This window comes from Suncus etruscus, chromosome 13 (assembly GCF_024139225.1).
Source record: "Suncus etruscus isolate mSunEtr1 chromosome 13, mSunEtr1.pri.cur, whole genome shotgun sequence".
NCBI classification, from domain to species: domain Eukaryota; kingdom Metazoa; phylum Chordata; class Mammalia; order Eulipotyphla; family Soricidae; genus Suncus; species Suncus etruscus.
Window position 1 is genome coordinate 95,145,234 of NC_064860.1, and position 14,312 is coordinate 95,159,545.

The following is a 14,312-nucleotide window of genomic DNA, read 5'->3' on the forward strand; positions in this document are numbered from 1 at the left end:
AGAACCTGCCGTGTAGCCAGGTAAATGCTACACAAGTCAGTGTTTTATCAATGAAAAGAAACGGAGGCCAAGTTTATTTTAAACAGAAGAATAGGGATCACAATGAGACCAGCCTAAAATTGCTAGGGATATTTAAAACATGCTTTCTCTATCTCTCTGCTTCCAAACAGTTTTTCTTTTTTTAAGGATGAATGCCAGATAAAAGAAGATGTGAGTGCTTAGAGCAATTAGACTCCTTTCAGTAGAATGAAAGATTGATCAAGGGGAAATCCATTCAAACAATGGCAAATAACACCAAGATACCCAAAGAAAATGAAGCTGTCTAACTGTTCTACCATTGGAGATATTGAGCAACCATATGTCTTGTATTCGCTTCCTCTCTCAATGCCCCCCTGGCCTTTATGCAATTGCAAACACCCTGTAAGCAGCATCTGCAAAGCCAGATGCCTTTTCTTCTGACACTGAATTCCAGCCATCAAACGCAGACACCCTTCACTTCCTTTTTGTTATCAAAAGATTGGAGCCATTTTCTCAGGGTGACGTTCAGACTCATCCAGGACAGAAACAGTGAAGGTGATTCCAGGAGCTAGTGAAAGGACTTGTTTCCCAGTAGAGAGAAGTTGGAGGAAGTAGATTAAGGAGACAAAGGAGGGGAGGTGAAGGTAACAGAGTTGGACTGGGTTTTTTTCCTTTCCCTACTCAGACATAAATGTTGCTGTCTCCTCCGTCACCTCCCAACAATGCATGTCCAAGCCATGCTGTGATTAGAGCGAGGAATCTGCTTATTACCCAGTTCCTCACATGTTGGGGCAAGGAGAAACCAGGGTGGTAAACCAAAGGAAATTTCCATTTGCTCTTTCGCCACCCCACATTCTTACTCTATAGGAAAGTTAGCTGCTATTAAGTAATAACGTGCAGCTGAAGTTGGTCACTTGTAACAACAGACAGATGTATAATGTTTTATTTGGGTTAGCCAGCTCGCTTGCAAATAAAGGCTCTGAAATTAAACTGTCTTTACAGAAATATTCAGCAAATGATACCTCTGACTTCTTGCAGTGCTCAAATGCTTTGCGATGGAAAATGGGAAGAAAAAGCGTCTCCTCGTATCTGTTTAAACTTGTCTTTACTGAGGAGACAACCGTTGATGTTCTGGAGAATGAAAAAAAAAAAAGAAGGGGGTTGTTTTCTGGTGTTTTCTTTTTTTCTTTTTTTAAAGAATTTGCATTGTGGAGTCAAGGGTATAACAGTACAAACCACACGGAGAGAGGGAGCAGTATTTTTTCAGTGCTTATGGAATTTGAAACAATAATAATGGAATGGAAACATAGAAAAAAAGGCTAAATATTTGACCACAGAGGCAAATGGGATCATTAGATACTCACATGCAAAGCAAGATGTGGGGTTTTGTGCTTAAAGGAGAACTTGTTGCTTTCTTTTTGCAGAGTGAGAGGGTGATAAAGTGAGAACTGCCCAGTGCTTTGAGACCTGAGACAAACCCTCACCCTGTGACCCTTTGTGAAGTGAGACATGGGTGCTGGAGAAACACCTGTGGGAATTCTGACCCTAGGGGCGAACCCAAGGATCCTCATAGGCATTTCTCCTGCTGCAAGTTGGGCAGATGCCCCCTTACCTGCCACCTTCTCTTTCAAATCCAGGAAGAGGAAGACAGATAGATGTCAACAAGACATATAAGTGACAATCAGCGGGACTAAGATGCTCTAACACTGTCACTGAACACAATGGACAGAGTTTAGACCAGGTGGGCCCTCCTCAAAGTGTTCCTAAAAGTCAGATATGTGCCAGCCCTGGAGCACGGAAGCTCGTTTCCCTCCCATGAAAGTGCTCAGTTCCTGTAATCTCCAAGTGTGTGTGTGGGCCGTTCCCTGGTGGGTGGAGACAGTGGTAGGTTTGGGGGTTTGGTAGGCAAAGTCCTTCCAAGATGCTCTAACCACAAATCCCTTTATTTGTGCAACACATTGGGGAGCAAGCCCTTAAGCAAGCTGCTTAACCCTCACCAGCATTAGCTATCCCCAGCCTAGAATCCAGAGTCTGTCAGGAGGCCAATGTGGACCCAAATAGCTACCCCAGCGCCATGTGGATCATCCAAAGCAGAAACCTAGGTACACTTTTCCACCAAGTGCTGTTCTTTTCCTTGCCCCAGAAGTTCTTGTTTTCCAACTCAAGACCATTCATTCACTATACATGAATCCTTCCCAAGACAGATTTTGGCAAACTGAAAACTGTTACCTGCCCATTACCATATTTGGACATGGAAACCCATTTTTGAAGCCTATATTAGACTTTCTCCTTTTAGTACCAAAGGATTCACTTCTCTATTTCTAAGTAAGGAAATGAGAATTTTAGTTAGCTTGATGTGTCTCTTTGTAAGTGTCTGATGTGTTCCGTATACATGCTGAAGAGGTCATTTGCCCAAAGTCTTAAGCCCAGTGGCTTAAGCATCACTTGGAATTTAGTGGAAACACAGATCTACTCTAAACCTTTGGAACCAGAAGCTTTGGAGTGGGACCCAGCCAAGTGCATTTCCAAGAATTAGCGTCACAGCGCAGGAGAGTGTGGATGCCACATTCCAGTTGACTGCCACTGAACTGAACCAAGATGGAGAGCTAAGAGTGCTACCTTCCTCCAGAAGCTTGTGAGAATTCAACCAATATTTGGTATAAGACCTCCCACTTGCTGATTTATGAACACATGTTTGGTAGTTAGTCTGTAAATAAACAGACACCTTCCGTATGCTGCATTGCAGAGCATCATATGAAACCTACAGTCCTTCTGTAGGTTGTATCTGTTGGCAGAGACCTGGTGCTCAAAGGGAAGAGTGAGGGTGAGGGCTGGCCAGCAAGTCCTCTTTATGTATTAGCTCTGTAGACAAATTAGACCAACATCTAATTTCTCTGATCATATATTCCTCATGTAGAAAATAGAGACCACGTTTTCTCTAGAAGATCTAGTGTTAAGTAAAGCAGTGTATAAATAAAGTATCCAGTTCTGCACTTTAAAGTATGCCCTTCCCCAGTGAAAGCTATTCTAGCCATGATGATAATGACATGCCACTGTGATCAAGGACATCCTGGGGGTGTTGCCTGGGACACTGGAAGACAAGAATCTCTGGTTCCACCAACTTATTTTTAACTATCATTTTATTTTATTAAAAATAAATTTTTTAATTGAATCACAATGAGATACACAACAGTTACAAATTTGTTAATGATTGAGTTTCAATCATACAGTGTCCAACACCTTCACAGGGCAAAATCCTTCACAGGGCAAATTCAATGGTCCCAGTTCCCTTCCTGCCCCCCGCTTCCCTCCCTGCCCCATGGCAGACAAATTTCTTTGTTCTTTATTATTATTAATATTATTATTATTATTACTCTTTCCACCTTTTTTCTTTTAGACATTTGGTTTCATAAATTGTGAAGGTCAGAAGCCCTATATATCTTGCACAAAAACATTGACATGTTGGAGATAAATTTCAATATTGATTTACAAGTCTTTTAATGATAAGAACCAGTCACCTTTCCCAGGCTGCCCTAAGCAGTCAAGCCCTGCTTATTTTGGACTGGAATCATTAGATTTCTTTTTCTATCCAGTTCCTTTGAACAACACAAGATATTTAGAGTAAGGACATGTTGCGGCTCTGTGCTTCTCTAAACACAGGGACTTACAATCAGACATATAATGCTAAAGGAGAAAACTCTAGGTAAGGGTGTCCCTATGGTCTGGCTTTTACTAGCTTCATTAACAAAATCCTAATGCAAAATAAGAAACTCATTTGAGTTTCAAGTAAGCCTGGATTTCAATGGGGCTGGGTCAACAGGTCTCTTTCTCCTTAGGCTTGGGAAGAAACAAGCCAACCAGAGATTCAACTAAGACCTACAAGTCTTACAGAATTGCTTAGATATGACTTGGGTCCTCATGGCTCCCAGGCCACTGACCAGCACAAATTCCATGATCCTGTCTCCCCCCGTAGGGAAGAATACTGTTCCCCACACGCCCAGCTCAGAGAAGAATTCTCGATGGATAGACCCAGCAGAGAGGATCAACGAATACATTTGTGAAACTACCACAATTCATCACAGCTATCCCAACAAGACTCTGAGTTTACATCTCCAAAACTTACAAAATATGGCCATTATCTTATAGTCTCTTATCTTGCTTGGGACATTAAAAGACCAACTCTATTGCCCTAAGAAGCTGCTAATCCTTTCCAGGCTTCAAAAATCTTCCAGAAATGTGATGCAGAAGGAATGAAACAAGAACAAAAGAGCTTCCTGTGGGAACCAATTGAGAGTCAATGTTGGCCTCCATGTTCTATTTCAAAAAACTTGCCCATTGCTGTGGCTGACTAAGCTAAACTTCCCTTACCCTTAGCTGACACAATAAAGTCTAAGGCTGGATTAAGAACAGTCTGACCAATCATGGAAGCAAGCCCCAGACAGCCTTGAAGAGCAGGGAAATAGAGAACTAGCCAAAATCGAAAGTCTCCATGTTTGTGTTTTTGTGGCCACAAGTCACAGGATCCAAAGAAAAGGATAGTTAAGCCTCACTGATTTCATTTTCAATATTTTAAAAAACATTTGGAGTTCAGGGAACCCTATGTGCATTCTTTTGAACATTTATTCCCCTACTTAATATTTAAACCTGTGTATATGTAAAGTGAAATTTAACCCAGGTATTTCAGATTCTTTACAAAAGAGAGATCATCAAATATTGTTTTGTCAGAAATACTTGACATCCCAAAAAGCTTGGGTAGCAGCTTTTCTTACAAAACAGGAAGCTCTTTTGCCAGAACTTTAAAGTCAGAGTCCCTCAAATTCTAATTTTAGTCTGGAAATCCAAAATTATGGTTTGATTTGGACTTGAGTTTTCCACGCTTCACCATCCTGTTCAAAGGTACAAGGAATGACATCATTTGCAGTTAGGATTGGGGAGATATGGCCCCCATGGTTAGTTTTGGTTTAAATTAGTTATTTTTATGCAGGTGCAAGTAGTTGGTTAGCTCAGAATAAAGTTTTCCCTCATGAAAAAAAATTGAAAACTTGAAATTTGATTCCACAGAATTCTAAAATGTTAAAGTGTCAAGGTTGTATTAATTCTGACTACAAACTTTGAGTGAAAAATAATTCTAATTTTTCCCCCAGGGATTAAGGTTCTAAATAATGCTCAATGAGTCCATCATGATTAATACTAGACAATGAATGGTTCAATTCCAGGGCCCGAGGATGCAGTGACTGTCCAGCCCTGCAATACTGGGTTACCCCAGTAATACATGGGAATCTGCAGACCTCACCTAGTGGTGCTTGAAGAGAGAATCTGGGTCAGTCAAATGCAAGGCAAAAACCGTAGCCTATCTCTTCAATCCCAATAATAATTTTTATTTCATGTTTTGACCATACCTGGCAGTACTCGGGGTTACTCCTAGATCTGTATTCAGGAATCAATCCTGGAAGGATCAGGGACCCTATGGGATGCTGGGAATCGAACCTGGGTCAGCTGCATGCAAGTTAAACATTCTACCAGCTGTGCTAAACTACTGCTGCAGCCCTCCCTCCCCCCCATTCTTAATTTAACTTTATTTCTGTTCTTAACAGAGAAAACACATGACAGCAAATAAGAGGCTCTTCCTATCTTTGGGACAAAGGAAAGAGAGAGAGTGTCTTAACACATTTTAGCAGACAAAGAGACTGAATGAAAAGAAAGTCTGTTGTCAGAACTAAAGTCTTCCTCATGCATTATTTTGGTAAATGTTTTACTGGGATTATCAAAACTATTTTATATGTTTCATATGATACAAATTTTTTTTTTGTTTTTGGGTCACACCCGGCAGCGCTCAGGGGTTACTCCTGGCTCTATGCTCAGAAATTGCTCCTGGCAGGCTCAGGGGACCATATGGGATGCCAGGATTCAAATCACTGATCTTCTGTATGCAAGGCAAATGCCTTACCTCCATGCTATCTCTCCGGCCCCATGATACAAAGTCTTTATCATAATATTTGTCTTACAACTATGTATAAATATCTATCTATAACACAATAAAACTATAGTTATAGAATAATAAATATGTAATTAATTACATGACATGCTATATAATGCTATAACCAATAATAGATGGGTTGTCAAATCCTACAGTATATAGGCTACTATATACTATCAATATACAACTATACATGGTATATTAATTTGATTCACCATATATAGAATAATCTATTTTTATTTGGTATTTTTGGGGGAGGTTTTGGATCACATCCAGCTGTACTCAGGGCTTGCTCCTGGTTCTGTTCTCAGGGGATTGAATCTGGGTCAATTACATACGTTTAAGGCAAGTTCCTACCTACTGGACTCTTTCCCAGACCACAATAGCATGATCTATTGACAACTTACCATGAATACATTCTAAAGATTTTGCCATTTTGATCAGGATTCATCTATGAGGGTCCTTTGAAAATGCCTCCCTGGGCTGGGAAGATAGCACAGCATGTAGTGCATTTGCCTTGCATGCAGCCAACCCAAATTTGATCCCTGCATCCCAAGAGTGATCCCTGAGCACTTGCATATGGGTCCCACTAAAACAAAACAAAACAAAACAATTCTCCCTTTGGATTTGGGCATAGAGATAAGGCTCAGCCTCTTCATCCAGGGTGGCTGGCACACGGTTCTCAGCCTGTGCTCCTGAATCCACAGCTTTGCCCAAAAGCTGATGGGTTCTGCCAATACCTGGACTGCACCCAAACCTTATGACTCAGAAACTGCCAGTTGCCAGATAGTTCTGAAGGTTTGAGCACTGTGGTTAGAGCTGGAACATCCTCAGGACACTGTAAACTGTCAGCTTCCAGGGGACACGGGTGAAGAACAGGAAGTCTCTGTCCCTCCATGCCCTCCTCCAGGAGAGTCCTGCCCCTGCCTCTCTCACTTGGTGGTGGTGGTGGGGGGGTGAATGGCAGTCCCAGGAAGAGCAGGCCTAGCTCAGAGCAGAAGGAGGCTGTATGTGTGCTGGGCCTTTTGGCTGCAGTGCTCTAACGCTCCATTATTATTGTCCACCCAAGCGTTTGATTTTCCCGTTGCCCTTGTAACAATATCTGAAATATTCCCCCTTGGCGGCTCTTCTGACCATGTTCCGAGCCTGTTCTTGTTCATTACACACACACACACACACACACACACACACACACACACACACTTCTTCTAATTGCTTAGTGCCTTTCATTCAAATGGTTGGTTTCTCTGTCCAGGACACGGCATTCTTTCTAATTCACTCTTTGATCATTCATTTTCAGCTATGAGCTTTTTCTTTTTTTTCCTGCCTGAGGATGGGGATAGGAACTCCTCCCTCTCGTTTGTTTGTTTGTTTGTTTTGGTGGAGGGAGACATACCCATTAGGCTTAGGGGCAATTCCTGGTTTTATGCTCAGGAGTGACCCCCTGGTCGTGTTGTTCAGAGACCATAGACAGTGTCTGGGATTAAACCAGGCTTTTAGCTGTTGTCACCTTCATCTTAATTTTGTCCCCTGCTCTGCAGAGCAGATCTTCATAGAAGCATCTTTTCCAATTTGCCAACTACTCAGTGTCTATGACTTCCCCTCATGTAGGCTTTACTCTCCTAAAGAGTTTTATTAGTCTCTTGGGGCGGGTGTGATAGCACAGCGGGGAGGGCATTTGCCTTGTAGGCAGGCGGAAGACTTGGGTTTGATCCCCGGTATTCTATATGGTCCCCCAAGCACTACCAGGACTAATTTCTGAGCATAAAGCCAAGAGTAACTCCTGAGTGCCATCGGGTGTGGCCCCAAAACAAAGTGTCCTATTAGTCTCTGTACTTCCTGTCCCGTTGATTTAGCTGCAACAAAAATAGCACCACCCTAAGAATTATCATTCTCATCCATGTGATGAAATGATAACAGGCGAACTCGAATGAAAAATAGCCTTTTCAGAGACCCCCCCAAAATTGTCCCTATGGAGATTTCTATGGAGAATGTTATCATTCTTTCTACTGCTAATTTTTTCTTGGAAAGCCTCATTTTTCTAAACATTTTTAGGACTTCAACCAGGAAACTAGCAGACGAACCAAGGTTGTTTTGTTTTTTACTCTATTGAAGGATGAAAATACAGCACAAAGTGTAAGATACTGGCCTCACACAGACCTAATCTATGCATCTCAGTCTCGAGAAAATGAATTGTCCCCAGAATCCTGACAGGAATAATTCCTGAGCACAGAGCCAGGAGTAAGTCCTGCGAACTACCAGTGTTGCTCAAAGCCCTTCCTCAAACTTTTGGGGTTTTTATTTTTTTATTTTTTTTAATTTTTGGTCCATATCCAGTAGTATTCAGAGGTTACTTCTGGCTCTGCACTTAGGAATCACTCCTGGTGGTGCTGGGGAACCATATAGGATGCCAGGGTTAGAACCTGGGTTGTCAGCATGCAAGGACAATGTCCTTCCTGATGTACTATCATTCTGTCCCTCCCCAAACTTTTGAAACAAAATTAAATGACAATTACAATTTTATTTTGAAATAAAATTAAACTAACTACTATTACAATTGTAATAAATTATAATTACAAGTGAGTTTATGTCCCCATGGAGTAGATCTCACAAGAGTCTACTGGGGAATAAAGCACTGAATTAAGAATAGAGACAAAATGAAAAGGTAATCAGTTGGGTTGGTGGGACAGAGAGTATGACATGTTTTTCACAGAGGAAGGATAAAAAGATGGTCTGTCCTGCATGCCAAAAAGCCCTGTTCCCACCTCAGAGGTCATCCATGTGGACAGGTTGGGATGCCTAAACTCTCAGAGAGAAATGGGTCTTATTTACCACCACTGTGGCAAATAAACACACTGTGTTTTCATGGTGTGAAAAGGCATCAGTTACCCCAGTCAGACCCAATGGGGGACTCCAAAAAATCAGGGTGGAAAGACCCCTCTTGGAATTGGAGCAGGCAACAGTCCACTTTGGAGGGCTGAGAGGAGGGAGGGATAGTGGAGTGACAAGGACCAGGGTCCAGCTTCCAGCGACTTTGGACCTCGATCTCCTGCTGGGAGCCAGCAGAGGAGTGTGAAGAGGGTGCTGCTGTCCTCTCCCCAGCTCAGCCTCCTCATTAGGAGAAATGTGTGTCAAATGCAATGGTCTTGACAGTCTTTCAACTGCGCTGTCTATGACTCAACCCTAATAGTGCGTTTCCACAGGCGGTAAAAATATTCTAGACTCTTCCCTTCCAATTCCCACTGTTTACTTCCTCTGCATTTCCTCTTCCTGCCTTCCCATTCCCGGCCAGTCAGTCAGTTGACAGTAGGCCTCATGGGGGTGAGTTAACCCCGTTCTTCCCAGGATCTGTGGCCAGCGGGCTCCTTTCAGAGTAGGGTTGAGGGGTTTGTTTCTGGGGTGAGGTTTATTGTTGGGGTTTCAACTGCATCCTTGAGCCTTTTTTTTCTGGGCATTCTGCCAGAGCCCCAGGGCTTGGAAGATGAATAGTCAGGCCCTCGCCCTGGGAGAATTGTTCAGTCAGGGTCAGTTTCTTAGTAAACACCTGTGAATGCCACGTGTGTCGCTTTCTTTCAGGCCACGGCGGAGTCCCATGGTCACCCAGGTGGGCGAAGGGGAGCCAGGACCTGCCACCCAGCCTGAAGAAGACGCTTGCTGACTCTTGACGCGTGTGTGACCACCAGGTAGTAGGGTCCTGGGCCAGGGAGAGGGTGGGTGAAGGCCCGTCCCTTTGTCTGCTAAACCCAGCAGCTCTTGGCTACTGGGGAAAATGCAAATCTCAAGGCAGCTCCCCACCATGAAATCTATGCTCTCCTTATTTCTAAATACCAACTCTAAATGTGTGAGGAGGTTCCTCTGGGGGCCCCAGACTTTTGCATACGGTTGACAGTAATGCAGCAAAATGCTTTTTTTTTTTTTTTTTTTTTTTTTGCAGAAAGAAGGGCAATAGTACAGCAGGGAGGGTAGTTGCCTTGCAAGTGGCTGACCCAGGGTTTGATCCTGGTACCCTATAGACCCTCCCCTCCCAGCCCTAGCAGAAATAATTTCTGAGTACAGAGCCAGGAGTAAACCTTGAACACAGCCAGGTGTGGCCCCCTAAATCAATTAATCAATAACAAGGGAAATAGCCACTCACCCTAAGCCTGGACCATGTCCCTTTGCAGTAGCAAAAGAGAGACTCAAAGTTTGTGGGCCTGTATGTGTACACTCAGGAATCTGGCAGGGAACTGAACTGGGTGGCTGTTTGTGTGTGTGTTTGTGTGTACGTTTTCTGCTTTTGCCACAGGACACTTGTGTATCACACATATTCAGCCCACTTAAGCCTGTGTGGTTAATCCAGGGGACTAACTGGTAGAGCAGACACTCTCCTTTGCAGTTGCTCCGTTTTTCTTTCCCAGAGCATCAAGTCCTTTCTTTCACCCTCTGCTGCTGTCTGCATTTATTTGTCTCTGGCTCCAGCGCTTGCCTTGCAGCTGGGCGGGGCCGTTAGGGGCATGCACTAAGCTAGCATGGTTGTTTTCCTTTCCCCAGCTTTCAATGTGGCCCCTTTCTTCCTTCTGGGCTACTAAGCAGTGTGCTGAGAACCAGACAAATAAACCCACTCTCCACCACAAGCTCCTGGAGTCTTGGCTTCTAAATTGTCCCTTCAAAAAGGTATTTGCAGAGAGCTTCCAAGAATCCAATCAACACTGTGCTCCACTGCACCAGAAATGAAAAAAAAAAAAAAAAGTGCTTTTCCTTGCCAAGATCAGACAAATCCGTTTAAGAGGGGGGCGCGTAGCAAATGGCACTCTTCCTAACCTTTTAACAGGAAGGTGCAAAAGCCCCGGCAAAAACCCTCGCTTCCACTCAGGGTCAGCAGCTGAGAGGGAGATAGTTTCAGTTTCCTTGAACTGATCTGTTCAGAGGACTCAGACGGAACCTCCTATTGTGATCAATGCTGTCCCAACTGCAGAGATTACAGGATGAATCACAGAGGGCCGCCCAGCCATCCCCCTTTTTTCCAGCCTGAATATATCGAACGAGGTAAGAGATAACATGACAGGCAGGTAAAGTCAGCCGGTAATCACTCCCACAGAGGCTATTATCTTTTGGTGAGGAATAGAGAGGGGAACTGACCCCAGATCCCGGGCAGGTCCTATAAAACACTGTGTGGCCTCACACCCAGCTTGTTCCTGTCTGCTGGTGCAGGTCAGAGTGTTCCCTTGGGCTCCGCCTCTGTCCAGGTAGATCTATGCTTCGATGATACTTGCTATCTGCAGTCATGTACTTTTCCATTCAAGTTTGAACGAGATACCCCATGTTGCTTCTCCTTCATTCCAAAGAAAAAGGAAAGATTTTGTATGTCTCTCCAAATGGCATATCTTGATAGTGCATTAAAAAAAATAACCAGAATACTGAATGAGTGGTTATTAGAGCTCCCTTATTCACTATGCCTGTGGGCTGGGTGGTTTGCTACAGGTTTTCCCCATGTAATCAAGAACACAGAGAGAGAGAGATTAAAGTTGAAAGGATTTTAGTGGACTGGGGTGTGGGGAAAATGGATGGCTCATTGGCAAAGAGAATGTCACATAAACAGATCCTGTAAAAAGAATTTAATTGCTGCTACTCTGCTCTGAAAGCCTCTGTATTAATAGCTTCTGTAACTGTGTCAGGAGCTGTTTCTACAAGCCACATTTGGGCTCTATGATTACGCATAGACACTCAGTCAACTTATTTTTAAATGTTCTATAAATGGAAATCCATAGTGGAATGTTAAGTAGACGCTCATATCACTCTATAGAAAGAAGCGTTCACACATGCGGTGCCAAAGAAAAGGTGGGATCACTTTTGGGGGAGTTGGGGTTCTGCTTTAGTCACTATATAATTCAACCATCACCAAACCCCTTTAGGGTACACTTTGTCCCATTTCACAGATTAAAGAGTTGAGGTCCAGGGATGTTAAATAGATCAGCCAGGACACAGAGCAAATACATGGAATCAACTTATAATCCACGTGGAACTGTGTCCCTTCACCCTTCTGCCCTCCCCAAGCCTGATGGATTTATTTGTCTTGCCTTTAGACAGTTCAGTCCCCGTCCCCGTTTTTGCCTCTACCCACATGTCTATGTTGATAAATTGTGATTTTTCTGTTTCTGATTCCCCACTGGGAGAATCATCACATGGTAGCATGACGGATCATCTCCCATTGTCATTTCTGTAGGTGGCACTGAGAACATGACAACGGATGCCATCCACATGGGTATGCCTAATGCCTCACTAGTGAAGCACACGGCGGGAGCCGGACTCAAGACCCACCGACCCCGAGTCATGTCTAAGAGTGGCCACAGCAATGTGAGAATTGACAAAGTGGACGGCATCTACCTCCTATACCTACAGGACCTGTGGACGACGGTCATTGACATGAAGTGGAGATACAAGCTCACACTGTTCGCTGCCACATTTGTGATGACCTGGTTCCTCTTTGGGGTCATCTACTACGCTATCGCTTTCATCCACGGAGATCTGGAGCCCAACAAACAGATCGCCAACCACACCCCTTGCATCATGAAGGTGGACTCTCTCACGGGGGCATTTCTCTTCTCCCTGGAGTCCCAGACTACCATTGGCTATGGAGTCCGCTCCATCACCGAGGAATGTCCTCATGCCATTTTCTTGCTGGTGGCTCAGCTGGTCATCACCACCTTGATCGAGATCTTCATCACTGGCACCTTCCTAGCCAAAATCGCCAGGCCCAAGAAACGGGCAGAGACCATCAAGTTCAGCCACTGTGCGGTCATCACCAAGCAGAACGGGAAGTTGTGCCTGGTGATTCAGGTGGCCAACATGAGGAAGAGCCTCCTGATCCAGTGCCAGCTCTCGGGGAAACTTCTCCAGACTCATGTCACCAAGGAGGGGGAGCGCATCCTTCTCAACCAAGCCACCGTCAAGTTCCATGTGGACTCTTCCTCCGAGAGCCCTTTCCTCATCCTGCCTATGACCTTCTACCATGTGCTGGATGAGACGAGCCCTCTGAGGGACCTCACGCCCCAAAACCTGAAGGAGAAGGAGTTTGAACTTGTGGTCCTGCTCAATGCCACAGTGGAGTCCACCAGCGCCGTTTGCCAGAGCCGCACCTCTTACGTGCCCGAGGAGATCTACTGGGGCTTTGAGTTTGTGCCTGTGGTTTCTCTCTCCAAAAATGGGAAGTATGTGGCCGATTTCAGTCAGTTTGAACAGATCCGGAAGAGCCCAGATTGCACCTTTTACTGTGCCGATTCCGAGAAGCAGAAACTTGAAGAGAAGTACAGGCAAGAGGATCAGAGGGAAAGAGAACTGAGGACTCTTTTGCTACAGCAGAGCAATGTCTGAGGGTGGCGGCCTCCCTGGGGATCAGCTCCGTGAGCTGTTTCCGTGTCTTCCTCCTACCACCAATCCCCCCTTCCAAGGCAAAGGTCACTGTGAAAATGAAAATAGCTGAATGTCCTCTGCACCCACTATTAGAGGTTTTCTTTGAACGCACTCCCGGAAATGGAATTTTCTACAGAGGGCCCCATTTCGAAGAATTTGGTAGGACTCCATGGGAATTATTGTCTGTGTCTAGAAATACTGATAGCGCCAAGGAAATACATTTCTGTGCCAGGGTATCAGCTCTCACCTAAGGTATTTATTCAATCTGAGTATTAACACAGTGGCTCAAAAATCCAATTGTGTTTTCAAGCAGAGAAAAATGTTATGTATTATGGAGGTGATATGGTAATTAGTATATATAAATATACATATATGTGTATATATACATATACATATATATGTGTATATATATACATATATATATATATATATATGGAGGTGGGAAGGACTTGGTCTAATTCCCTGTTTTATCTCATTCCAGAGAATATAATTAGATGCAGTGAAGTTGACCCAATCCAGATGAACTGTTGTGTATGCACAGACAATTGGAACTGTTGTGTATATTTGTTGTTGCAACCCATTAGTCCTTTTCTAAATGTGACTCACAAACTAACCACATAACATCTAGGAGTTTGTGGGCCACATTCCTAGATTTAGAGAATTTGTGCCTATGTCTTCATAAAATAGTCTAAGGACTCAAGTGTAGACAAATTCTTGAGAAATTCTGGACAGTGTTATCAAGATCACTTTCAGAGTCATGAACTCTGTGGTTCTCCCTGATTTTGTGGCTCCTGGAGCCATTTTTATTCTTCAGTTGATCAATATGGGTCAATATATCTTTCCCCAGTCATTCCTGGGCTGTTTAAGTACCTTTGTCTATAAAGGAAGTACCACTGACTTTTTAAGAGCAAACTCAAGCTCTCAAGAG

The 14,312-nt window shown here is 43.8% G+C and overlaps 1 protein-coding gene across 1 annotated transcript; it reads left to right on the plus strand.

Moving 5' to 3' along the window:
- The first annotated feature begins 12,211 nt into the window (after positions 1–12,211).
- On the plus strand, positions 12,212–13,345 carry KCNJ15 (potassium inwardly rectifying channel subfamily J member 15). Its single transcript, XM_049785399.1, has one exon. It carries the CDS (start codon positions 12,212–12,214, stop codon positions 13,343–13,345), a length of 1,134 nt encoding a protein of 377 aa, XP_049641356.1.
- Positions 13,346–14,312: the final 967 nt, after the last annotated feature.

Bases quoted from the DNA above. Each gene is read 5' to 3' on its own strand.
- KCNJ15 (XM_049785399.1), top strand. From the start codon at position 12,212: ATGACAACGGATGCCATCCACATGGGTATGCCTAATGCCTCACTAGTG.